Genomic DNA, 24,298 nt, shown 5'->3' on the forward strand with positions numbered 1-24,298 from the left:
GTTTTCTTTTTTTTTTTTTTTTTTTTTCCTTTCTGGCCAATCACCCACAGCCACGTGGGCTGGGAGTCGCTGGGGGTCGCCCCTCACTGGGGTCCCCCGCATTTTCCTTTAATTTTTTGTTCCTTTTAAAATTCTACTACTTAATCATACATATTTTATTATTTTATATACTTTTTATTTCTCAAAGTGAAGAATTGCATGATTAAGAGTTGGCTTGGTGATTGAACCGTATTCTTTCTTTAATTTGATTTGTAATTATTTGTTTGTATACGTAATGCCATGTAAGGCACATTTTTATTTTTTTAATAAATTATAAATACATTTCTTGAAAATTTATTAAAATACGAATCTCTTTATAATTTTGAAAATTATATTTTACCTCTTAAAATTTCTAATAATAAATCGTCCATTTTATTAATAAATTATTAAGTTAATTAACAATTTTTAATAATATTAAAAATAAATTTCAATTAATAATTTAAATAATTTTATTGTTGTATATGATAACAATTATGAATTTTATTTTTTAGTAAATTCTATTAAATAAAAAATTTTGACAATGTGGTATTTGTAATTTTCTAAATCACATGAACAATTTGAACTTTAAGCAAATTTCAAGGAATATGTATTTATAATTTACCCTTTAATTTTTGTTTATTTTAAAATTCTTCTACTTAATCATACATATTTTTTTACTTTTTTATTTCTCAAAGTGAAGAATTGCACGATTAAGAGTTGGCTTGGTGATTGAGACGCATTCTTATAAAGTGTGATGCTTGAATTAAAGTTTTACATTGCATTTTTTTCTCTCTCTTTTACCCTCTTAGGCTGTATTTAGAGAATATATTTGAATAGGGATTTAAAATAAATAAAAAAAAAGTAAGTAAAATATAGTAATATTTCGCATGCTTTTTTTCCTTTTTCTTTCTAAATATTTATCCAAATCCATAGTTCAAATACAACCTTACTGAATAAATTTGGAAGGTAACATATCAATTTTTTGCATATATTTTTATTTATACTTTTTAATATAGTTAGCAATTATTGTTGCCCTTGAGTTGTTACAAAATTGTTTTGAGGGATGAATTTAAATTGTCGGTGTACAATTTAGGATGAATTTAAATGCAATTGGTGTCAACTATCACACAAGTTCCAATGGTGATGTCTTTTACCTAATATTACTTGTTGGGGGACAAACATGGCATATTCATATGTGATTGGATTGCTATAAGGGTAATGCTAGGGACACTAAATTTTCTACCAAACAAATGACCAAATGTCTCACATGGGTGTGGGATCCGCAATTTTGTAGACCCCATACTCATGTGAGACATTTGGTCATTTATTTGGTAGAAAATTTGAAACCTCTAGCATTTTTCTTGCTATAAATATAATCTATTATTGTGCTATAGATTATCGTAGCACCATTGTATAATGCAATAGCGAAATTTTCTGGAAGACTTTTAGGGTGTTTTTGGTATTATTTGATGGAAAGAAAATGTTATTGGAGTCGGAAAATTAAAAAGATTTGATAATCTCTTAGATTTGTGAAAGACAAAAATAGAAAAAGAAAATAAATTGAAAGATTTTACTTTTATTTCTTTTTCTTTGTTAAGTTTTGAAAATGAGTAGAGATAGTCATGAAACAATCATGTTTTTTAAAACTTGTTTACTTATAAAATATGAATACATATACGCCTACTAGGCAGTGATTAACATTTCACTTCATTCAAATATGTTTAATATTTTCGTTCTCAAAAAAAAAAAAAAAAAAATGTATAATATTTTGAGATAAAAAATATCAAAATTTTGGAAAAGATTTGAAAAATTACTAAATAATTATATCCCTAAAGTATTATTACCAGTTGTAAAGAAATGTAGTGTGAATTACATTTCCAACCAGAAAAGAAAAGAAAAAGAGAAAGAAGAAAGAAAACCCACATGAAGAAAAGAAAAAAAAAAAATGGATTTGATTCTTGCACCGGCCTTGAAGTTAAGCAATTGTCCTGTCAGTTGGCACCGCACAAGAAAGATAACTAACAATCTATTCACTCAACAAGAGTGAACAGAGTCAGAAGAATTTCACAGAAAAGAGACAAGGTAAGGCCCACATGTATCCCATTCTGTACTTCTGTGAAATTCTTCCGCGCAGATTACAACTAGCTGAGTCAATCTTAACAATGCCACTAAATATCACACATAATACATATGCATCCAAGGTAGGCAAAATAAAATTTTCAAGGCAAAATAAAAGTTTCAAACATTTGAGGAAGATTTTCAATAGCCCTCACAATTATCGTCGGTGTAATGAACATTGTGCTTTGCAGCAAGATAATGCAGTCCAATCGGTCCACTGCTACCACACGGGTATAGCTCTGGCGCGAGATTCTTCTCTTCCAATTCCTTCAACAATGGTGAAAACAATGACCAAACAGCATCAAGCTCATCGCTTCTAATGAACAAATGCTGCTCTCCTTCTATAGAATCGAGGAGCAGCCTCTCATATACATCCGGTATTTCTCTTGGATACCTTCATATAACAGATCCCAAAAATCCATTACTACTCCTGACATGTACTAAAAATGATTGAAATTTGAAGTGTGATAACGTTGCATGGTAAATTGCATGTGATAACACTCAGCTTGAGATCATATGCCTCAATAGTTATAATATTGAGAATAGCATCTCAAATTGATAATGTGTAAAAAAAATATATGTATTATTGATTGATATATCTTGATATCTTATATTACAAATCAGAGTGGCTCATTATATAGGAGAGGGTTTGGGTAGTAGGTGAGGGTAAATTGGTGGTAGGTGTAGTAGGTGTGGTAGTAGGTGGTGGTAGGTGTAGGTAAATTCTAACAGCCCCCCGCAAACTCAAGGAGGATAGAAACTAACCAACTTGAGTTTGGAGAGAGTAACAAAACAAGAAAATACATAAAAATAAAAGAGGATAGGAGACACTGTATGGTCGTGTCAGACCGTTGGTGAAGACACTGGATGGTGGTGTCAGACCGTTGTAGAAGACAGTTTATGGGGTCATGTCGGACCGTTGTAGAAGACAATGTGGTGACAGTTGTTGTGACAGTTTACGGAGTCTTGCTGGACTCTTGTAGAAACTAACCGAAATCAATGTCGGGACAGTTTACAGAGTCTTGTCGGACCCATAAAGGAGCTAACCGGAATCAATGTCGGGACAGTTTACAGAGTCTTGTCGGACCCATGAAGGAGCTAACCGGAATCAATGTCGGGACAGTTTACAGAGTCTTGTCGGACCCTTGTAGAAACTAACCGGAATCTATGTCGGGACAGTTTATAGAGTCTTGTCGGACCCATAAAGGAGCTAACCGGAATCAATGTCGGGACAGTTTATAGAGTCTTGTCGGACCCATAAAGGAGCTAACCGGAATCAATGTCGGGACAGTTTATAGAGTCTTGTCGGACCCATAAAAAGTTGCACCCTCAAAAGGTGTGCCCAATCTATCAAAAGGCGTGCCATCAAAAGGCGTGCCCAATCCATAAAAAGGCGTGCCATCAAAAGACGTGCCTAACTTATCAAAAGGTGTGCCGGACATGATGGTGAGGCACGTGAGCGCCTTGGCTAGCGCGCCCGTGTTGTCGGCTGGCGTCGCGCGATGCGCGTGTCTGCCTTGGCTATATAACCAAGACGAAGGCAGAGGCTGAGGCAGAGAAAAAACTGAGAGAAACCTCTGAAAAATCCTTCGTGTTGCTGAGAAAGATAGTTCCGTTTGCTGAGAGAGAGTCTGTAATACTCTGTTGCCCAGAAAATAGTCTGTAACACTTTGTTGCCCAGAAAATGGCCTCGTCCTTGTCTTCCCGTGGACTGCTCACCCTCTTTCCCGACCTCAACGAGTCAACAAGAGAGAGAACTGGTGCGGTGGCACTGGAATCTCAACCAAGCGCCCCGGAGTTTGCTCCGTTGAACTTTCCGATGCGGTCGGTGGAGCAAAGAATGGCAGTGCAGTCGGATGTGGAGGCCAATCAGTATACTCTGAAGGCATGTGTGGAAAGCATGACGGCGGTCACAAACTTGTCGAACCGGCTGCAGAGTAGGACAAATGAGGTGCAGCATTTAAACTCCCAGCTGGCTCTGCTCCAACGCATGTATAAGGATGCGCGAGCAGAGATAAGCGTGCTAAGGGCAGAAAACAAGGAGCTGAAGCGGAAGGCCACCGTGATGTTCCGATTTGGAGGTCCTCCATATGCTGCAGTGGAGGAGCAGGGAGTAGTGATCGTGCCCAGTGGAGTGGGAAACACGGAGGCAACACCGTCAAGGACCGCCCAAGACGGAGGCAAAAAGAAGAGACCTGCAGCAGAGTAGAGAAGAAAAAATCCCGCCGGTGGATGTGGTTGTTTTTTTTTTTTTTTTTTTTTTTTTTTTTTTTTGTGTAAAAGTGTGATCAGAGTTGTGCCCTGAGATGAATAAACTATAATTGGTGGTGCAAATTTGTAAATTGTTTGCAATGGTGTTTGGTATTTTTTTTTTTTTTTTTTTTTTTTTTTTTTTTTTTTAAGAAGAAGAAGAATAATAATAATAATGATAATAATAAAAAATAGGTATGGAGTGGGCGGTGGAATGATGGGTTGGTAGTTTCAATAATAACCTGTCAAAAAAGTAGAATAAACAATAATAATAATAATAATAATAATAATAATAATAATAATAATAAATAATAGGTATGGAGTGGGTGATATAAAAAAAAGAAAAGAAAAGAAAGTGGATGCCCCCATGTGCTGTCTGCTTTTTTTTTTTTTCTTCTTTATTCTCCTCAAGAGAGAGAGAGATGGTGAGGTCCATGATGATTTTGAGATCATTTTGTGGCTCTGGAGAAGTGGTGGGGAGAAAGAAACATTGGAGGCAGAGAGGAGAGCTTCAAATCCGTGGGAAATATTGTTCTTCTCAAAACTAACTGTTGCAATTGCTCACTCTGCCAAAGCCATAGACAGAAGCAAATCATGAATATAAGGCTTAGCATCTGGATGCTGGAGTGTTGATTGGCCAATATCTAGCACAAGTTTCTCCTCTCCAACCTCTTGAAGAAGGCAAAGAGCACCAGGCAAACCAAGCCCAAGGGATACGAAGAGGAGTTTTAGGTGGGACCTTCTCTGCTTGATATCGAACACCAACAATCTGGTAGCAAGTGACAGGAATATCCAGGGTCCGTGTCTGGGTATCGCTATTGTTACTACTACTACTAGTGTGATTGTGGTTGTTGTTGTTGGTGGTGAAGGCGGCGCGGCGCAACGCCGAGCTATCTGCGAGGGCGGCGACGGAGAGGAGTAGGCCGGCGAGTAGAGAACCAACGCCGGAAAGTCTAACGGCGGTGACAGCAAGGCAAGTAGCGCGGTGGCGCCGATCGGCAAGGTAAGGAAGAAGGCCAACAGGGTACGAAACAGATGAATGAAATGAGATGTTTTAGGAGGTGTGAATCAGGTCTGTTTGAGATTTGATTATGTAACAGGTTAGGGTCCGGCGGGCGGTGAAGGCAAGGTTGCCGCCCGCCGGAAGGTGAAGCTCACCAAGAGCTAATCTATCGCTTTGATACCATGTAAAAAAAATATATGTATTATTGATTGATATATCTTGATATCTTATATTACAAATCAGAGTGGCTCATTATATAGGAGAGAGTTTGGGTAGTAGGTGAGGAGTAGGTGAGGGTAAATTGGTGGTAGGTGTAGTAGGTGTGGTAGTAGGTGGTGGTAGGTGTAGGTAAATTCTAACATAATGTGTTCTAAAGTAGGAAGCACAGATATAGATATGGATATGGATACCGGATACAACACTACGGGGATACAGATACGACGATACAACAAATTCTAAAAAAGTAGGATAGGGGTATGGCGGGAATTATACGTTCATAAAAAAAATTATTTTTTATAATTTTAATAATGTAATATACATGAAAATTAAGCCTAAAGCAAATTAATAAATAAAAAAAGGAATTCCCATTAAGTTAAGAATCTTCAAACATTCATGACACATCCGAAACTAAAAGCAAAAGTAAATAATACAAATTAAACCTCATTCTTATATGTCAACACCAAAGAAAAAGAACGAGAGTAGAGAGAAGAAATGTGAGAGAACTCTCACTATATTCCTCTTATCAAAGAACTAAACAAAGTATTAGAAGTAATATGTGACTTCGAGTATCCGATACTTCAAAATTGATACTCCAAAATTAATAAAAAATTAATTAAAAAGTATCCGATACGTATCCACGAGTATCCAAGAAGTATCGTATCCGATAAATATCCGATACGGATACGTATCCCTTTTTGAAGTATCCGTGCATCATAGGTTCTAAATCTCTTACCTTGCTCTATGAAGGAAATTAAGGTCATTCGAATCCAATCTCATTCCTAGGCCAGGGACCTTCTTGTTGATCTTCAAATATATAGCTTCATCAGGTTGTACACGAAGCACAAGCTCATTTGTCGCCTTATCTAGATCAGTTCCAAACTTCCGATTGTACAAGTTCCCAGGTACATGTCTGAACTGAACTCTGATTTCTGCCCTGAATTTTCATTGCCACAGCATTTTCAGATTAATAAAACTTTAAAAATGAACTTAATTTCGAAGTAATAATCCTCTTGATTAAGAAATACCTACCGCCGGGAATGAAGAGCTTTGCCGGCTACCAAGAGGAAAGGGACTCCATCCCATCGAGCATTATTGATGAAGAAAGTTGCAGCTGCAAAAGTTGGAGTGAGACTGTTATTTGGCACTGCTGGGTCATCTGCATAGGCAGGGTATGATGTACTGCCATCGCTGAAGCCCTTATATTGACCTAGAACTACATCTTCCAGTCGGAGAGTTCTCATGGAATGCAAAACCTTGACCTAATTCAAGTTGTGATCACTGAATTATCACATAATTCCTCTCCAATTGGTTTCTAATACAGTGGTTGTGAAGATGATAACTAGTTTTAGTTACAGAAAACTGACATTAATTATTTTAAATGAGGCAAAAAAAAAAAAGAACTTACAATCAGGAAAATTAATGATAACAATAATAGTGATGATCACGCTGATAATAGTAGTAACAAAAATCAAATGGATTAAATTGGTAATCAGGGTCCATAGACAAAGATGAGTAGGAGTACCTTTTCGTTCCTAATATCCTCCGCATTTAAACTGACAGGTGTCTCCATTGCAAATAGTGCTAGTATTTGCAGGAGATGATTTTGTATTATATCTCGGATGATTCCATAGTTGTCAAAGTATCTGGAGATACGAAAAATTGCAACAAAGTAATGTTAATATATATCTCAAAGAAAAATAGTTTACACTAAGGATATCGGAAATGAACATATTGAACTAACCTGCCTTGTCCCTCTGTCCCAAAATCTTCAGAAAATATCAATTGCACATTGCGGATGTAGTTCCTATACCACAAAGGCTCGAAAAAAATATTAGAGAAGCGGAGAACCAACAGATTCTCTACAAGTTCCTTGCTCAGGTGATGGTCAATCCTGTAAGCAATGTTGACAGGGTTAAAGATTGGTTTCCCTCTCTCTCTCTCTCTCTCTCCCCACCCACCAAACTTGTGCATGGTGCTCATTCAAGTGTGGGAGCCTTTAGGCCTTTGATTATCCATTATCATGATTATGATCTTTCATTTCATCAGGATCTTGATCTTCTTTGATTGGAGTTAATACTCTTTTTTAATAATCATTCAAGAAATTCAGCATCTAGACATGTATCTCTAAATCAACACGCATAACTATACCTGAATATTTGCTCCTCAGTTAGATATTGCTTTAAACTTTTGGTAAGATCTCTAGATGACTTTGAGTCATGACCAAATGGTTTTTCGACAATGAACCTTGTCCAACCATTCTCTGAAGATGTGCACCGTTTAGCACATCTCACAACATCCACAAATACACTTGGAGGGACCGACAAGTAAAACAACCTGTCGGACAATCTTCGACCCTGAAGAAAAGTTTTTAGATATTGTCAAAGCAGAAAAAAGCTTAATGCGGTGCAGACATCTTTGTTACCACTGCTCTCAAATATATGACGTCATAAAAGAGTGTGAATTCCACATATAATATATCATTAAAAGAATTGAAGAAACAGACATACTACCTCTTTCTCCTTCAGCTTCTTGTCCAATTCTGAGAAATGCTCCTCAGAACTATACTGACCTGAATGGTAAAAACATCTTTTTAAAAACTCATCCATCTTCACGTGACAACTTTCCCTGTAATTAACCAAAAGATTAATAAACCCAAATGTAAACTATAGTAGGGTAAAGTATTACACAGGAGAGGTTCCGGGAAAAATGAAACACCGTTGGTCAATACGACAAGTCAAAGTTCTGCAAATCATATTCCTCAACTCCACATCACTCATCTCATGCCGTCCATAGCCAAACACGGTAAAACTCTGTATAGGAAACAAAAAAAGGTAAACATGTCTTCTTGAAATGGCATATTACTTTATATGCACAGCTACAATTTACAAAATTGAAAGTTTATGAAGCAATGTGGAATAGAACCTCAGGTAGATGGTTTTCATAGAAAAGAGCAAAAAGTGCAGGGAAAATTTTTTTCCGGGCAAGATCCCCAGAAGCTCCCATGACAATGATGCTGAGAGTAGACTCGGCGTTCTCTGTATTGGAGAAGTGAAAGTATTTCTCTTTGAATTGGGTCTCAACATGTTCTTTAGCCAGAGAGTTCCCTGCTAAACCTAATCAACAAACCCACCTCAGCTTCAGCAGTGGAATTCAAAACAACAAAGAGAAAACAAAGAAGAGAATTGCAAAAAGACGGACATATGTCAAACTAGGGGTGTTCATGGGTCGGGTTGGTTCGGTTTGACACTAAATTTGAAACCAACCAAATCATGATCGGTTTCAAGTTTTAGACCCAGAACCAAACCAAACATGCACAAAACCAACCCAACCCAATGTAGCTCGGGTTGATTCAGATTGGAACCATAATTCCACTATATTAAAAATAAGAAATCAATTAATAATAAATAATTAAAATAAACAAGTCTTTAATATTTAAACATAACAAAAACAAATAGCAAAATATTGTTTAATCCAAGCCTATACAAATTAAATTAAATTAAATTGAAGCTTAAATATAATCAATACAAATTAAATCCATTAATACAATCAATACAAATTAAATCAACTACAAAATCTAACTCAAGTTTCTAGTACTCCCTTCGTTTGCCTAATAATTCTTGTATATGAAAAATTATTAGGTATAACCAAGTCCATTGTAATAGTGCAATAAGATGAAGACATGTCAATATAAATAAATAAAATTTTAAAACATATATACATATATATAAAGAATTTGGATCATCGGCCGCCCTACCCGGCAGGGCCCAAAACGACGTCGTTTTGGGGTTTTTTTTTTTTTTTTTTTTTTTTTTTTCTTTCTTCTTCTTCCTTTTTGTTTTTTCTCTCTCTCTCTCTTCGATGATCCAAAACCAGAGGGGAGGGGAGGGGAGGGCTCTCTCTCTTCGATGATCCAAAACCAGAGGGGAGGGGAGGGGAGGGGGAGAAGAGGGAGGAGGGAGGGGGAGGTCCGATCGTCGCCGTCGCAACTCGTCGCCTCGCCGCCGGCCGTCGCAGCATCGCCGCACCGCCGTCTCCTCCGCCTCCGCCTCCGCCTCCGCCTCCGCCTCCGCCTCCGCCTCCTCCTCCCCCACTGGTTATGGCCCCCTCCAGTCCGGCCCACCGGCGGCTCTTCTTCCCCTCACCTCCCCCTCTCTCTCCTTCCCCTCCCCTCCCCTCTGGTTCTGTCGAGCTCGACGAGGAAGAAGAAAAGAAAAAAAATCAAAAAACCCCCAAAACGACGTCGTTTTGGGGGCTGATGGAACGGCTGCCGAAAACGGCGGCCGAGGATCCTTGCTCATATATAAATAGGTTTGGTTCTCAGGTTGATTTGTTTTAGGCAAGACCTAAACGAAGAACCAACCCAATCCTATTAATTTGATGATTTGAAGACCAGAACCAAACCAATGCACTAAAAAAACAATCCAACCCAAAGAGATCGGTTTGGTTCGATGTTTCGGTTCACTGGGTAATTTGAACACCCTATGTCAAACAACTGAGAGAGAGAAACTACACAAGGAGCAATTATTTCGTGCTGCAGTTACAAAAACTGAATGTACATGAATGGAGGTATTATCAGGAGACATTACAGTCCTCACTAGTCATTACAGTCCAAATAAACCTAAGTTGAGGATGTTTATCAAAAATAGGAAATTCCCATAACAAATCATTTTTTACTACAAAATCTGACAAACGGAATTCCATATCACACCAACCCAATACAGTTTTATTTTCTCTCTAACTAACCAACCAACCATTCTAAGTAAAATTACACCAAACCCAACTCAAACACCTCTTCAGGCAATCTAATTAATACAAATTGCATCCCAACCGACATATTTGCCCGCATTAATTATATCAATCATCAAAACATTATATCAATCATATATGCATCACATAACTAGAACTAGGTACTGAAGCATTAAAATCCTTCAGAATATTTATTTCCCAACAAACAAAACAACTACTAAGATCCTTAACAACAAGAAGTTAATAATAACTTCACTAAACCAACAAAATAATAAATCGAAGTTGGGGAAAATAACAAAACCCTAATGGATTTTAGATGAAATAAAGCAACTAATTGTATTGTACTACCAAGTGATGACGACAGTGTGTGTGAACTCAGAAGATGAATCTTTCGGAGACGATCAACCGGAAGAACCAAACCAAACCAAACCTAGAAAAGACAGGCTCGTCGTGGTTGCGTTTGAATCGAAAATTCGGGTTTTAAGTATTGGATCCGACCCCTAATCGGCATCGGATCTTTTTCTTTGGGCCTGAACTGATTAAAATCAAATGGGCCAAATTCTTATTATTAGTATTATTATTATTTTCTTTTTGGGTATATGGGCCGGATAATGCAAATAACTTCACCACCGCCAAAAGGAAAAACAAAAAATAAAACCAAATAAACCTGAAAACTATTTTACAAAAAAAGAAAATTTACCGGCCAGTCCTATTCGCCATACTTATTTATCTACAAGTCCTACTCATATAGGAATGCATATAGTATTGCGAGGAAGAAACTAGTCCTCAAGTGTAAAAGGAATAGTTGGAGACTAGGTGCCATGAAGCCTAAATCTGTCTCTGGTATTAAAAATGACAAAAGTAATAGAATAACATATAGTGGAATGAAGAGCTCACCAGTTTGCAAAGAAATAGAATTCAATGGTTGCACATTTGAGGATTTGATCTCAAAATGCTTGCAATAATGAATTTTTGAGCGCGTCTGAGAAACCCAAGTGGAGGAATGAGTTATTGTTGCGAACATGAGATCATGACTAGAAGAAGAAAGCGAAAAAGCGGTTGGGGAAGAACAAGAACTCAAATGTATAGCCATATTCAAATTTTGCTGAGATTGAAAGAAATCAAAAGATTGACCACTAAAAAAAATATTATCAGAGGCATAATAAAATCATGAAGACAAGCACACACTAGGCCCTTTTATGTTGTTGAAAATGAAAGGAAAATCTGTTAGTGTCTATTCTCTCTCTCTCTCTCTCTCTCTCTCTCTCTTCACCAAACTAAACCTTGACTTGTTTGAATCTTTAAAGAAATGTTAGTAACAACTTTTAATCATATGTCTCAGTTTTTTTTTTTTTTTTTGGTTTCAAAAGATTATTGAGGTTTGTTTGACATTCAGATGGTCCTAGGCTGCGTTTGTGTGTCTCTTCCTGTCATTCTCTCCTTATTGTCTACCCTCCCATCATGCATCTTCATTTTGACCTTCAGCTGGTCCATACAATTCCACCTAAATCCTGTTTGGATATTGAATTTGGGGTGGAACTTGTTACAAGGGAAAACAAAAGGGTTCTCTTTCATTGTCTTTTCTCTTTTTAGTCTAAGTTTAACATCCAAACATAATTTTAGAATTGAAGAACAGAGATTTTGAAAACAATGTGTTAAATAAATATTACATTTTTTAAAAAAGTTGATTATTAGGATTTAATTAGTGGTATGAGTTAGTTATGGTGTAGTGGAATAAAGTAATTAGGGATTTAGTTGGTTGTTTTGTAAAGAATCGTCTGCCAACTAATGAGATCATAATTAACCATAAAATATTATTAGATAAACGAACGATAAATATTATTTAAAAATTAGACCATTATATTTTAGAGGTAAATGTAATAAACTAACGTGTTTATAATTATCACATCAACTTAATCTTTTCCGTGAATGTTCTATACTTTGTAATCTAAATAATCAACAGTACAGATTATCAAGGTAAGACTCATGGTGCGGGGCCACAGGACCAAATAGTGTAGACTCTGAAGATGAACTATCTCCATTAATAAAAGACTAATGCTAGAAACTCTAAAAACATAATTTCTAAATTTACCTACATTAATGTGCCAAGAAATTAAGTCTTTTAATAGATTGATTATTAAACAAATCAACAATTAAGATGTAAAAATTTTATTATGAGAGTATATTTGAAAGTGAACTTTTCAACATTTCTTTTCAAAGTAAACTGCAGTTTCCTGCCTCCACAAGAGACAGACACAGACCAAAAAAAAAAAAGAAAAAAGAAAAGAAAAAAAGATAAAGATAATGCAAAGGTGAACCAAATTGCAAAATAGCCCAAATCTCATGTGCTTTTAGAGTAAATTACAACTCCATATTTGTTGGTTTAGAAGATATGTGAATCTTTTTTTTTTTTTTTTTGGATAAATGAAGATGTGAATCTTGAAAACGTGTATGTGAATCTCCTGTGCATCTTACCCAGCATTGTTAAGCCTGTCAAGATTCCTTCTATTTAGTTTCTAGGCTAGCAAACCATGCAAGTCATCCTTTTAATAAAAAAAGCATAAAAAAATCAAATAAAATTATTTATTCAGATGGAGTAAATAAATGGAGGAGACAGAGCCAAGTCCATGCACAAGGAAAATAGAACGTAGACCACTTGCTGAAATCCAAACATATCAATGGAAGTAGAGCAAGTTCTTCACATGAATGGAGGTGAAGGAGACTCCAGCTACTCCAGCTACTCCAATAACTCACTAATCTCTCTCTCTCTCTCTCTCTCTCTCTCTCTCTCTGTTTATACATATTGTAAGTCTCTGTCTAAATATTGATTGATCTTCAATTTTTTTTTTTTTTTTTTAATCTTACTCTGTTCTCTCTGGTTTCCTGCCACATTAATTTCCTGGTGAGTCAGTTTGGAGAAGCGATCATGGATGACCTGTTCGATAGGTTAACAGAGAAGATTGCAGAGTACTTGGAAATGGGCAAAGGTGCGGTCACCAGTCTGATCGTATCCTTGACTAAGGATTGAAGGCCTTTTATAACATCCCGTTTGGATTGGGTGATTCAGAGAGAAAAATAATGCTCTCTGAGACTACATAATGCAAAGTACAACACATTCATTCTCATTTCTTGTAAGACTCAAGAATGTCTCATCAAAATCAAAATTATTCATTGCACACATAAGGAGGCAATACCATCAGAGACACACATATACATACATATCATCATGATTATCATTGCAAATCACTACAACAAAAAACAAAAGCAAAAAAACCTTACCCATCAATGATCATTTTCCATTTCCACTCATCCAAGGAGTGAACTAGGAGTGAAAAAGAAAATGTCACCGACCCTATCGTTGCTAGGCGAATTGCCACCATACACCAACAATCCAGGTCGTTCATCTCGTTTCCCAGGAGCATATGCACACCATCCACGTGGTCCTCGGTGATTATCGCCGGAGTTTGAGCTATCATCCCATTTCTGCCACACTAGTGTCTCGGTGTCAAGTGCATAGAGATCACCCGAAAATTTCCCAGCGCCAAGGTGGTCCAAGTCACTAGGATCCACTTCCCCACCGGATATGAATATGTACTTTCCAATCCCAACCGTTGAAAACACGCTGCTGGGTGTTGGTTTTTCACCACTTGTCTCTACTTGGACCCACTTTTCATTAACCGGGTCAAAGAAGTGTACATCGTCGAGCTCTACACCAGACATCAGAAGTCACTGAGTGGTAGCTCCGGTAGTGGAAATTTGATCCACTTTTAATCATATGTCTCAGCTTTTTTTGTTTCAAAAGATTATTAAGGTTTGTTTGACATTCAGATGGTCCTAGGCTGCGTTTGTGTGTCTCTTCCTGTCATTCTCTCCTTATTGTCTACCCTCCCATCATGCATCTTCAATTTGACCTTCAGCTGGTCCGTACAATTCCACCTATATCCTGTTTGGATATTGAATTTGGGGTGGAACTTGTTAAAAGGGAAAACAAAAGGGTTCTCTTTCATTGTCTTTTCTCTTTTTAGTCTAGTTTAACATCCAAACATAATTTTAGAATTGAAGAACAGAGATTTTGAAAACAATGTGGTAAACAAATATTACATTTGTGGGTGAGCGGTGTGGTTAGAGGTAGTCCGGGAAGATGGCGGGCACTTCAATGGCTTGGGATCACTGGAGGTGGAGAGGAGGAGGTCAAGGCAAGCTTGGAGAGGGAGAGGTTGGCAGTGATAGACCTTTGAACACTAATGTAAAGTATGAGAGAGTGTTTTAGCATAAGACTTAGTTGTATTGTTGTTGTTGTGTCTCGCTGCATATACGATACGTTATATAGGCCGCAGGAGTATTGGAGCCCAAGCAAACTGTTGGACAGGTGGCTCGTTCTCCTCAACTCTGCCAGAAGTGATATAAGCCCTTCTGCCGTCTGTGGCTTGCCGGCAGGCGGAGAGCAACGTTTCGTGGCAGGCAGAAAGTAACGTTTCGTATATGCATCGGATGACATGAACGTAAGGTCATTGTTACCTCTTCTCCAAGCCTGGTCAAGATAGAGTTGTCTTAGCAAGAAGACAACTATCTCGACGATCCCATGACCTCAGCCGCCAGTCCAGTATCCTCTGATGATCCCGAGCAGTAGTGCCTGGGTCCTGCTCCCAACCCAGGCATCCAAGTAGATAAATGGGCCAGGGCCCACCTTAGTGTTTAAGAGAGCCAAGGGCTCGCTTCCAAGTGACCAAGTAGGAGAATGGGCCGCGGGCTTAGCTCAATGTTTAAGAGAGGGACCTGCTTAGTGATCAAGTAAGAGAATGGGCCGCAGGCCTATCTCAATGTTTAGGAGAGCCATTGTTTATCAATCCAAGTACAAGTGAGCCGGGGGCTAATTGTATTGTTGTTTGGCCTTGGAGCTAGGTATGAAGGACCATGGGCCCTGTGGGGCCATGGTGCTGCCTGTTGCAGGGCTCTTCATATCTAGATATATTTGGGCTTGTATATATGCTCCCGCTTAGGCTAAGCATATAGTTTTGGTTGCCTTGGCACATGACGCCCGTAGGGCTCGCCATGTAGTAAACATACGACATGCCCGACGTGGTGCCTTATTGGTCTGCCACGTGGGTGGGGTTTTGGTGATGTGGGCTTGCCACGTATTGAGCTTGATACAAGTACCCACAATAATGCCCCCCTGTACAGATACTCTTATAGCTGATGAGAGTATTTGTGCATGACTATGTTAAAAAGTTTTGGAAAATATTAACTCATGCAGACAAGTATTCAGATAGAGATGTCTAAAATTAAGCTTTTGATATAATAGGGGCATTTGGATTGCTCATGGAGAGTTTACATTTTAAATTTCATCCAGTGCGAGCCAGCCGGATAAAGATGTGGGCTTGTTGGGCGATGGCTTGATTCCGGGGAATTTCCACTACTTCACAGGAGATTTCGGCTTCATTCCATAGGCACCAGATTCCGCCTCTCACCCTTTCCATACCGCTAGAAGGGGGGGCAATGGTCTTGGTGTTAGGAAAGCCCATGATTTGGCTCATGAACTGGGCCTCACTTCCTTCTTTTTTTTGTGTTTGTGATGATGACGAGGTGGAAGCGTCTGCTAGAGTGTAGGTGCATGTAGTGTTGGAGGAAGTTGGGGCGAGCAACACCCTCAGTGTTGAAGAAGAGGATGTTAAGTGAAGTGTTGAGCGGGATGTTTGGCTGGGCACTACGGGAAACGCTCTCTTCTCCTATGTTGAGATCTGCAAGGCTCTCTATGTCCCATCCAAGTCCCAAATCTTCATTTGGGTTTACCAATGGCGCTGACATGATAGAGATGTGGTGGTCTAGATCTCTTTTTGTCGGTCTTTGTGAGAGGATGTTGATACGGATCCTCTCGAAATGTGGGACTAACACCTGATTTGCCTGGCAGGTGGATCCCTGGAGAGTGAGGTTGATTTCTTGGTTTAGCAAAAACCAAGTATGGGACAGTGGTATTGTGTAAAGTTCTGGAATGGTTAGTGCCTTGTACCATCCTCTTATTTTACCCCGGAATTCTTCCGGCACCTTTACTACTGTATAAGCAGATATTGGGTGTTGGATCCAAGGGGATTCGAATAGTTGATCTTGGAATTGCCATGGAGGCATGGAGAGCATCTTTCGAAAAAACTCACACACAGGGCGGCGGTGAGTAGGAGTGGAGCTCCAAACTTTAGAGCTGGAGCATGAAGCTCTATAGCTTGGACCTCTTGGGTTTGGAGCCTTGTTCACCGGCCGCCAAACGGTGTTATCTCGGTGCCCCTGGCCGCCGGAAGCCATTTAGAGAGGATGGGTTGAAAGGAGAGTGTTAGTAATTGGATATGAATTTTGTCCTGCATTTGTGCTCTCTTATAAAGACGGGGAAGAGGTGTGAATTCATTGACTTTTTGCAGCTTTTTGTTGGGAAGAGCGATCTATGGAGAAAACGACTCATCAATTGGACTTATAGGTTTAGAGCAGACTACTAATAGTAGCTGATTTGGAGCTGCTTGGTAGTGTGCGATAGCTTGAGCGATTTGTTTGAAGAGTCTAAGGTTGTTGCAGTTTGCTTTTAATATTTGTAAGGCAAAGAGAATTTTTGATTGGTTTAAAGATTTTCCTTGGGAAGGTACGACCTTAGTATGTATATAAATTTTATTTATTTATTTATTTATTTTTATTTTTATTTTTATTTTAAACCTCTTGCCCTGCTTGAACGTTGCATTATTGCCATGTAAAAAGATTGTGTATATTTTGAGTATATCTTGAACTTATTCGAACCATTCTAAAAAATGAGCTTGCCGTTTTAGAAAAAAAAAATAAGGACTCTACATATACAGATATATATAGATATATATACATTTTTATTTTTTTATTTTTATTTTTATTTTTTTATTATTGTTATTATTATTATTATTATTTTTTTTTGAATCAGGATCTCTGGTTGTTCCTTTTGCCCATTGTACAGAAGGGTGTGTGATGGATTTGGTTACCCGTAGCTGGGTTTCTTATACCATTAAGGGAGGGGCTAGGCAAGTTTGTGTTTGGATAGACTTTTCTGTTCTCTTTCTAAAAAACCTAGAATTCAACTTAGTGGGAAAGACTATAGAATCCAGAATATAGTTGGGAGAGGAAGGTTGACAGCTACGAAGGAGGGAAAGGGTTGCCGCCGGCGAGCTCCAAAGTGAGACCCGACAGCGCCTGTGTGGTACGAAGGCATCACGGCTTTTCTCACACTATTGTTACGGGATCGAATGGTGAGGGGCTAGATTTTTGTGTTGTTTGTTTGAGGGTGGGGAATCGAACCTCGAAGTCGCGAAAGGAGGAGAGAGACGAGTTGGGCAGAGAGAGAAAGGAGGGAAGAAGAGTGCTGCGAGTCACAGAAGGTGCCGTTAGGTGAGCCGCGGGGGTGCTGTGGGGCGGTCGATTGGGCTGTTGGGAGTTGAATTGTGATTCTGGTTCGGTTGCTAGGGCTGGGTTCTGTTTGGGTCTTGATCGAAGGACCCGTGCGTGAGCCATCAGCAACAAGGGTTGGGTTTCGATCTGTTTGATTCGGTAAAGTTGGGTTTCTAAAGGTTATTGCTATGGGTGGATTCTGAGAGGAGCAACGAACCAGGAAACGAGCCAGGAAGGGGAAAAAGAAGAGCTGCGGGAAGGGGAAGGAAGAAGAACAGCAGACGCTCGTCGCGATTGGGGCTTCCTAATGTTGTAAAGGTATGGATCTGTGCATAGTTGATTTGAATTAGGTTTTCATGTATAGATTCATATATATATATATATATGGTGCGATTTTGTGGAAAATAAAAGGCTGAAAAATAAAGGTGAGCCCCGAAATAAATTTTTTTTTTTAAATATATATATATATATTTTATTTAAAATGTATATAAATTTTTTGTTTTTGTTTTTTTTTTTGTTTTTGTTTTTTTTTTTTTGGAGCAAGAGGCAGATCAATAAAAGAGGGTTGTATTATGGAGAAGTGGAGAGGTCTATAATAAAATTGTTAATTAGGTAAAAAAAGAAAATGTTGGAAAGTAATTAATAACGAATAATGGAGAAGTGTATGCTGAATAAAAAGAACTGTTAGAATAAATATCGGAGAGCTTTTTGGCCAAATTTTAGTATTGTATTGCGAGTTAAGGAGTTTTATTGTTTTATGATTTATAGGTTGTAAACAGAAAAGCTGAACCGAGGGAAGCTCTAAAAGAATTTGGAGAAATATAAAAATAAGGTAAATAAATGAAATAATGAAGGGGCGATTTAATTTAATTTAATTTAATTTTATTGTATTTTATTTTATGTTATTTTATTTTTAAATTGATGAGGTAATAGAGGACTGTAAATAAATGGGAGCTATAAAGATGAAGCCCATGAAACAAATTCGGGTACTATAAGAAAATGAGGCGAGGGAGGAAAGAAAAAACGGTAATTAAATGATTTTTTTTTCTTTTTTTTTTGTTTAAAAAAAAAAGAATTTTGTGAAAGAAAGATGAAGTGAGGGGAGATTTGGTGATGCGAAGGAAAGGGGCTATCCCAAAATATGGGTTTTGTTATGCGAGGGAGAGAGGCTTATCTCAAAATATGATTTTTTTTTTTTTTTTTTTTTTGGATGGAAAAGTTATGCGAGGGGAAGGGGCTAACCAACATATGGGTTTGGCTATGCGAGGGAGAGAGGCTATCTCAAAATATGATTTTTTTTTTTTTTTTTTTGGGATGGAAAAGTTAGGCGAGGGGAAGGGGCTAACCAACATGTGGGTTTGGTTATGCGAGGGAGAGAGGCTATCTCAAAATATGATTTTTTTTTTTTTTTTTTTTGGATGGAAAAGTTATGCGAGGGGAAGGGGCTAACCAACATATGGGTTTGGCTATGCGAGGGAGAGAGGCTAACATATGGGTTTGGTTATGCGAGGGAGAGAGGCTATCTCAAAAGTTGTTGTTTTTTTTTTTTTTTTTTGGGATGGAAAAGTTATGCGAGGGGAAGGGGCTAACCAACATGTGGGTTTTGTTATGCGAGGGAGAGAGGCTATCTCAAAATATGATTTTTTTTTTTTTTGGATGGAAAAGTTAGGTGAGGGGAAGGGGCTAACCAACATGTGGGTTTAGTTATGCGAGGGAGAGAGACTATCTCAAAATATGATTTTTTTTTTTTTTTTTTTTTGGATGGAAAAGTTATGCGAGGGGGAGGGGCTAACCAACATGTGGGTTTGGTTATGCGAGGGAGAGAGGCTATCTCAAAATATGATTTTTTTTTTGGATGGAAAAGTTATGCGAGGGGAAGGGGCTAACCAACATATGGGTTTGGCTATGCGAGGGAGAGAGGCTAACATATGGGTTTGGTTATGCGAGGGAGAGAGGCTATCTCAAAAGTTATTTTTTTTTTTTTTTTTTTTTGGGATGGAAAAGTTATGCGAGGGGAAGGGGCTAACAACATGTGGGTTTTGTTATGCGAGGGAGAGAGGCTATCTCAAAATATGATTTTTTTTTTTTTTGGATGGAAAAGTTAGGCGAGGGGAAGGGGCTAACCAACATGTGGGTTTGGTTATGCGAGGGAGAGAGACTATCTCAAAATATGATTTTTTTTTTTTTTTTTTGGATGGAAAAGTTATGCGAGGGGAAGGGGCTAACCAACATATGGGTTTGGCTATGCGAGGGAGAGAGGCTATCTCAAAATATGTTTTTTTTTTTTTTTTAATTTTTTTTTTTTGGGATGGAAAAGTTAGGCGAGGGGAAGGGGCTAACCAACATGTGAGTTTGGTTATGCGAGGGAGAGAGGCTATCTCAAAATATGAATTTTTTTTTTTTTTTTGGATGGAAAAGTTATGCGAGGGAAAGGGGCTAACCAACGTATGGGTTTGGTTATGCGAGGGAGAGACGCTATCTCAAAAGTTGTTTTTTTTTTTTTTTTTTTATTAATTTTTTTTTTGGGATGGAAAAGTTATGCGAGGGGAAGGGGTTAACCAACATATGGGTTTGGTTATGCGAGGGAGAGAGGCTATCTCAAAAGTTGTTTTTTTTTTTTTTTTTTTTTTTTTTTTTGATGGAGAAGTTATGCGAGGGGAAGGGGCTAACCAACATGTGGGTTTGGTTATGCGAGGGAGAGAGCCTATCTCAAAATATGAATTTTTTTTTTTTTTTTTTTTTGATGGAAAAGTTATGCGAGGGGAAGGGGCTAAACAACATATGGGTTTTGTTATGCGAGGGAGAGAGGCTATCTCAAAATATGATTTTTTTTTTTTTTTTTTGGGATGGAAAAGTTAGGCGAGGGGCAGGGGCTAACCAACATGTGGGTTTGGTTATGCGAGGGAGAGAGACTATCTCAAAATATGATTTTTTTTTTTTTTTTTAGTTATGCGAGGGGAAGGGGCTAACCAACATATGGGTTTGGCTATGCGAGGGAGAGAGGCTATCTCAAAATATGTTTTTTTTTTTTTTTTGGATGGAAAAGTTAGGCGAGGGGAAGGGGCTAACCAACATGTGGGTTTGGTTATGCGAGGGAGAGAGGCTATCTCAAAATATGATTTTTTTTTTTTTTTTTTTTTTGGGATGGAAAAGTTATGCGAGGGGAAGGGGCTAACCAACGTATGGGTTTGGTTATGCGAGGGAGAGACGCTATCTCAAAAGTTGTTTTTTTTTTTTAAATTTTTTTTTTTGGGATGGAAAAGTTATGCGAGGGGAAGGGGCTAACCAACATATGGGTTTGGTTATGTGAGGGAGAGAGCCTATCTCAAAATATGAATTTTTTTTTTTTTTTTGATGGAAAAGTTATGCGAGGGGAAGGGGCTAAACAACATATGGGTTTTGTTATGCGAGGGAGAGAGGCTATCTCAAAATATGATTTTTTTTTTTTTTTGGATGGAAAAGTTAGGCGAGGGGAAGGGGCTAACCAACATGTGGGTTTGGTTATGCGAGGGAGAGAGGCTATCTCAAAATATGATTTTTTTTTTTTTTTGGAAATGAAAATCTTCAACTACTTAATGGAGCTGACTTTCGAGTTAAAGCGTCATCTTTTATTATTTGTGATTATAGTTAGAATAAGTGTGAAAAAGGACGATATTTATTGAAGAAGCCCAAATAATACATCTTGGTGTAGTACATTATACAGTAATGGGTAATTTCTAAGGATAGTAAGCCTTCAACTATTTCGCATTGATGGGGCTTAAGAGGGTTTGAGAATTAGGCTCGGAAATTCTGTAATAGCCATTTTCATTGACTTCCCTTACTATAAAAGGACCTTGCCACTTGGGTGTGAATTTGTGAGTTGATGTTCCCCTCATGACGTGAGGTGCAGCCCGCAACACTAAATCACCTTCTTGGAACTGTCTTGGTCGTACCAGAGTATCATAAGCTTTAGCTATATGGCTCTGGTAAACTCTAAGATTAGTTTGGGCCTTGTCCCTTCTTTCATCAAGGACTTCCAGCTCTGACGGCCTGGAGTACGGGCTAATTCCGCTTCGGAGGGCCATGCGAGCTGATGGTATGGTAATTTCCACTGGAAGGATGGCTTCCGTGCCATATACCAACGAAAATGGGGTCATTTGAGTTGGTCTTCTTTTGGATGTTCTGTACGCCCAGAGCGCCATTGGAAGCACATGTGCCCAGTCCCTTTGATAATCCTTGAGAGTCCTTGAAAGGATTCTAAGGAGTGTTTTGTTGGTTGCTTCAGCTTATCCATTGCCCTGGGGGTAGTAAGGCGTTGATTTGTGGTGTGTGATGTCGTAGGAGACTAAGAGTTTCCCCACTTGGCAGTTGACAAAAGGGGTCCCGTTATCTGACAGGATTACTCTAGGAATACCAAAACGACATATAATGAATTCTCGAATGAAATTGGAGACGGAACTCCTGTTGCCTTCTTCAGGGGGATGGCTTCTACCCACTTAGTGTAAGTCTCCGTGGCCGCTACGATCCATATGTGTCCCTTTGACGGTGGAGAGATGGGGCCAATAAGATCCATAGCCCATGTGTGGAAAGGCCATGGTGAGCTCGAACTATGCAGATCGGTGGCTGGTGCATGAATAAGGTTACCATGGAGTTGACAGGGTTTGCAGTGTTTGGCATATATTTTGGCGTCTGCTTCCATGGTAGGCCAATAATAACCTATATGCAAAAGATGTTGGAATAGCTTGGCTCCGCCTTGGTGCTCCGGCCCATGAGCAAGTTCTAAAACTTTATGGATTTCTGCTCCCGATAAGCAACGTAAAGGCTTCCCGTCAAATCCATGCCTGAAAAGTTGCCCTTCTTGCAAAAAGAATTTCGAGGCTCGCTTCTTGATTATTGCAGCTGCAGAGCGATCTGGCGGCAATGATGCTTCTTTGAGGTAATCTATATACACCTGACGCCAGTCGGAGGTGATTTCTGCGAAATTGCATTCAGCTTTTGGAGGGAATTCCTGGCATTTGGTGCATTTTCCCTGAAGGTCGTTTGCTTCTTTGGCCATAGTAGGCCAATAATATCCTGTCGTTGTAGCCTCCTATAGAGGCTCACGTCTCCTGTTCCGCAAGAACGATCGTGAACCCCTTCTAGCTTAGACTTGGCTTCGGCAAGGTCGATGCATTGTGCTAGCAGACCCCCAGGCCCTCTGTAGTAGAGGACTCCTTGGTAAATTGTGAAGTGTTTGATTTCGCACAAAGGTAATTACCTGAGGGGGCGCGGAGCTCATCGATGATTGGGGCTCTCCAGTCGGCGGGTTCTTTTTCAGGAAAAATAGTTGTTACCGAGCACGGCATGGAGCGCTTCAATACTTCTATCTTAGTTGACTCTTCCGCAAATTCTACTTTAGAAGCCAAGGTAGCGAGGGCGTCTGGGTGTCGATTGTTGGAGCGAGGAGCGTGTTCTATCCTTACCCTGTCGAATTTGTCTGTCAACCTTTGGACAATGGTTCTGTACGAAGCTAAAGGCGGCTCTTTGATAGCATAGTCTCCATTGGTCTGCTTGACCACCAAATTAGAGTCGCTTTTGATACATAAAAGACTTACTCCTAGGTCGAGTGCTGCCATAAGTCCTAATATCAAGGCTTCGTATTCTGCTTCGTTGTTAGAGCATTTAAAATCTAGTTTATATGACAAATTGACTTCGGTTTGATTTGGGGAAACAAGGACTATTCCAGCTCCTCCCCCTTTAGAGGTGGACGATCCATCGAAACTCAAACTCCATTCTCCTTCGGTGTTTACTTCAGCTGCTTGGAACTCATCACCTGGCAATTCGTCCGAAGGCGGTTCATGTTCTCCACTAGGGAAGTGAGCTAAGAGGTCGGCAAGCGCTTGACTCTTGATGGCCTTGGGAGCTTTGCAAGTGATGTCGTATTTTACTAATGATAGGAGCCAGCGAGCTGGCTTGCCGGAAAGCGCTGGTCTAGTGAGGAGAAAGCGGATAGGATCACTCCTGGTCATGAGATGGATGGGGTAAGAAAGAAGGTAATGGCGGAGCTTTTTGGCTGCGAACACTAGGGCGAGGCAGTGTCATTCAATGGGGGAATATCGGACCTCAGCCCCGTGGATGACTCTGCTTATGTAGTACACGGGCCGTTCAAGTCCGTCAATTTCCTGGGCGAGCAGAGCGCCGACTGATTTCGGCGTGGAAGTGATGTAGAGGAGTAATGGCCTCGCCGGCTGAGGAGGAGTCATGGAGAGAGGGGATGTTAAGGCTGATTTCACTCCCTCGAATGCTGGTTGGTGTTCCTCATTCCAAATGAACCTGACATCCTTCTTCAGTAATGAATTGAAGGGTTGTGTTATTTCGGCCATAGCTAGGATAAACCGTCTCAAGTAGGATGCCCGACCAAGGAAGGTTCTTAACTCGTCTAGACTGGTTGGCCGTGGCATATTTTTGATGGCGGCGACCTTTGCTGGGTCGGGGTCTATCCCATGGCGATGAACGATACAGCCAAGGAACTTGCCGGCGGTGACTCCGAATACGCACTTAAGCGGATTCATTCTGAGTCTGTATTTCTTACAACGT

General features: G+C 39.2%; 3 protein-coding genes across 6 annotated transcripts; all 3 read right to left on the minus strand.

The window, feature by feature from the left end:
* Window positions 1–1,942: 1,942 nt before the first annotated feature.
* On the minus strand, window positions 1,943–14,134 carry LOC114313607 (glucose-6-phosphate 1-dehydrogenase, chloroplastic). Of its 4 annotated transcripts, none has more exons than XM_028260002.2 (10): window positions 13,634–14,134; window positions 8,531–8,721; window positions 8,324–8,418; window positions 8,119–8,233; window positions 7,757–7,962; window positions 7,350–7,499; window positions 7,131–7,251; window positions 6,638–6,867; window positions 6,342–6,542; window positions 1,943–2,530 (listed from the first exon to the last, which is right to left on the minus strand). In XM_028260002.2, exons 1-10 carry the CDS (start codon window positions 13,635–13,637, stop codon window positions 2,278–2,280), a joined length of 1,566 nt encoding a protein of 521 aa, XP_028115803.2. In that variant the 5' UTR covers window positions 13,638–14,134; the 3' UTR covers window positions 1,943–2,277. The 4 variants fall into 4 exon arrangements, with proteins under 4 accessions (XP_028115803.2, XP_028115801.2, XP_028115802.2 ...); XM_028260000.2 differs by lacking the exon at window positions 13,634–14,134 and adding an exon at window positions 11,252–11,655; XM_028260001.2 differs by lacking the exon at window positions 13,634–14,134 and adding an exon at window positions 11,252–11,649 and having other exon boundaries at window positions 7,350–7,412.
* A 7,346-nt stretch (window positions 14,135–21,480) lies between these two features.
* On the minus strand, window positions 21,481–21,924 carry LOC145798237 (uncharacterized). The gene has a single exon (XM_082885745.1). It carries the CDS (start codon window positions 21,922–21,924, stop codon window positions 21,481–21,483), a length of 444 nt encoding a protein of 147 aa, XP_082741871.1.
* A 197-nt stretch (window positions 21,925–22,121) lies between these two features.
* Window positions 22,122–23,730, minus strand: LOC145798238 (uncharacterized). Its single transcript, XM_082885746.1, has 2 exons — window positions 22,980–23,730; window positions 22,122–22,696 (listed from the first exon to the last, which is right to left on the minus strand). The coding sequence occupies exons 1-2, from the start codon at window positions 23,728–23,730 to the stop codon at window positions 22,122–22,124; spliced, it is 1,326 nt and encodes a 441-aa protein (XP_082741872.1).
* Between the last annotated feature and the right edge of the window lie 568 nt (window positions 23,731–24,298).

The sequence above is a fragment of the Camellia sinensis genome, chromosome 8 (genome assembly GCF_055761805.1).
Source record: "Camellia sinensis isolate YWXY chromosome 8, ASM5576180v1, whole genome shotgun sequence".
NCBI lineage: Eukaryota > Viridiplantae > Streptophyta > Magnoliopsida > Ericales > Theaceae > Camellia > Camellia sinensis.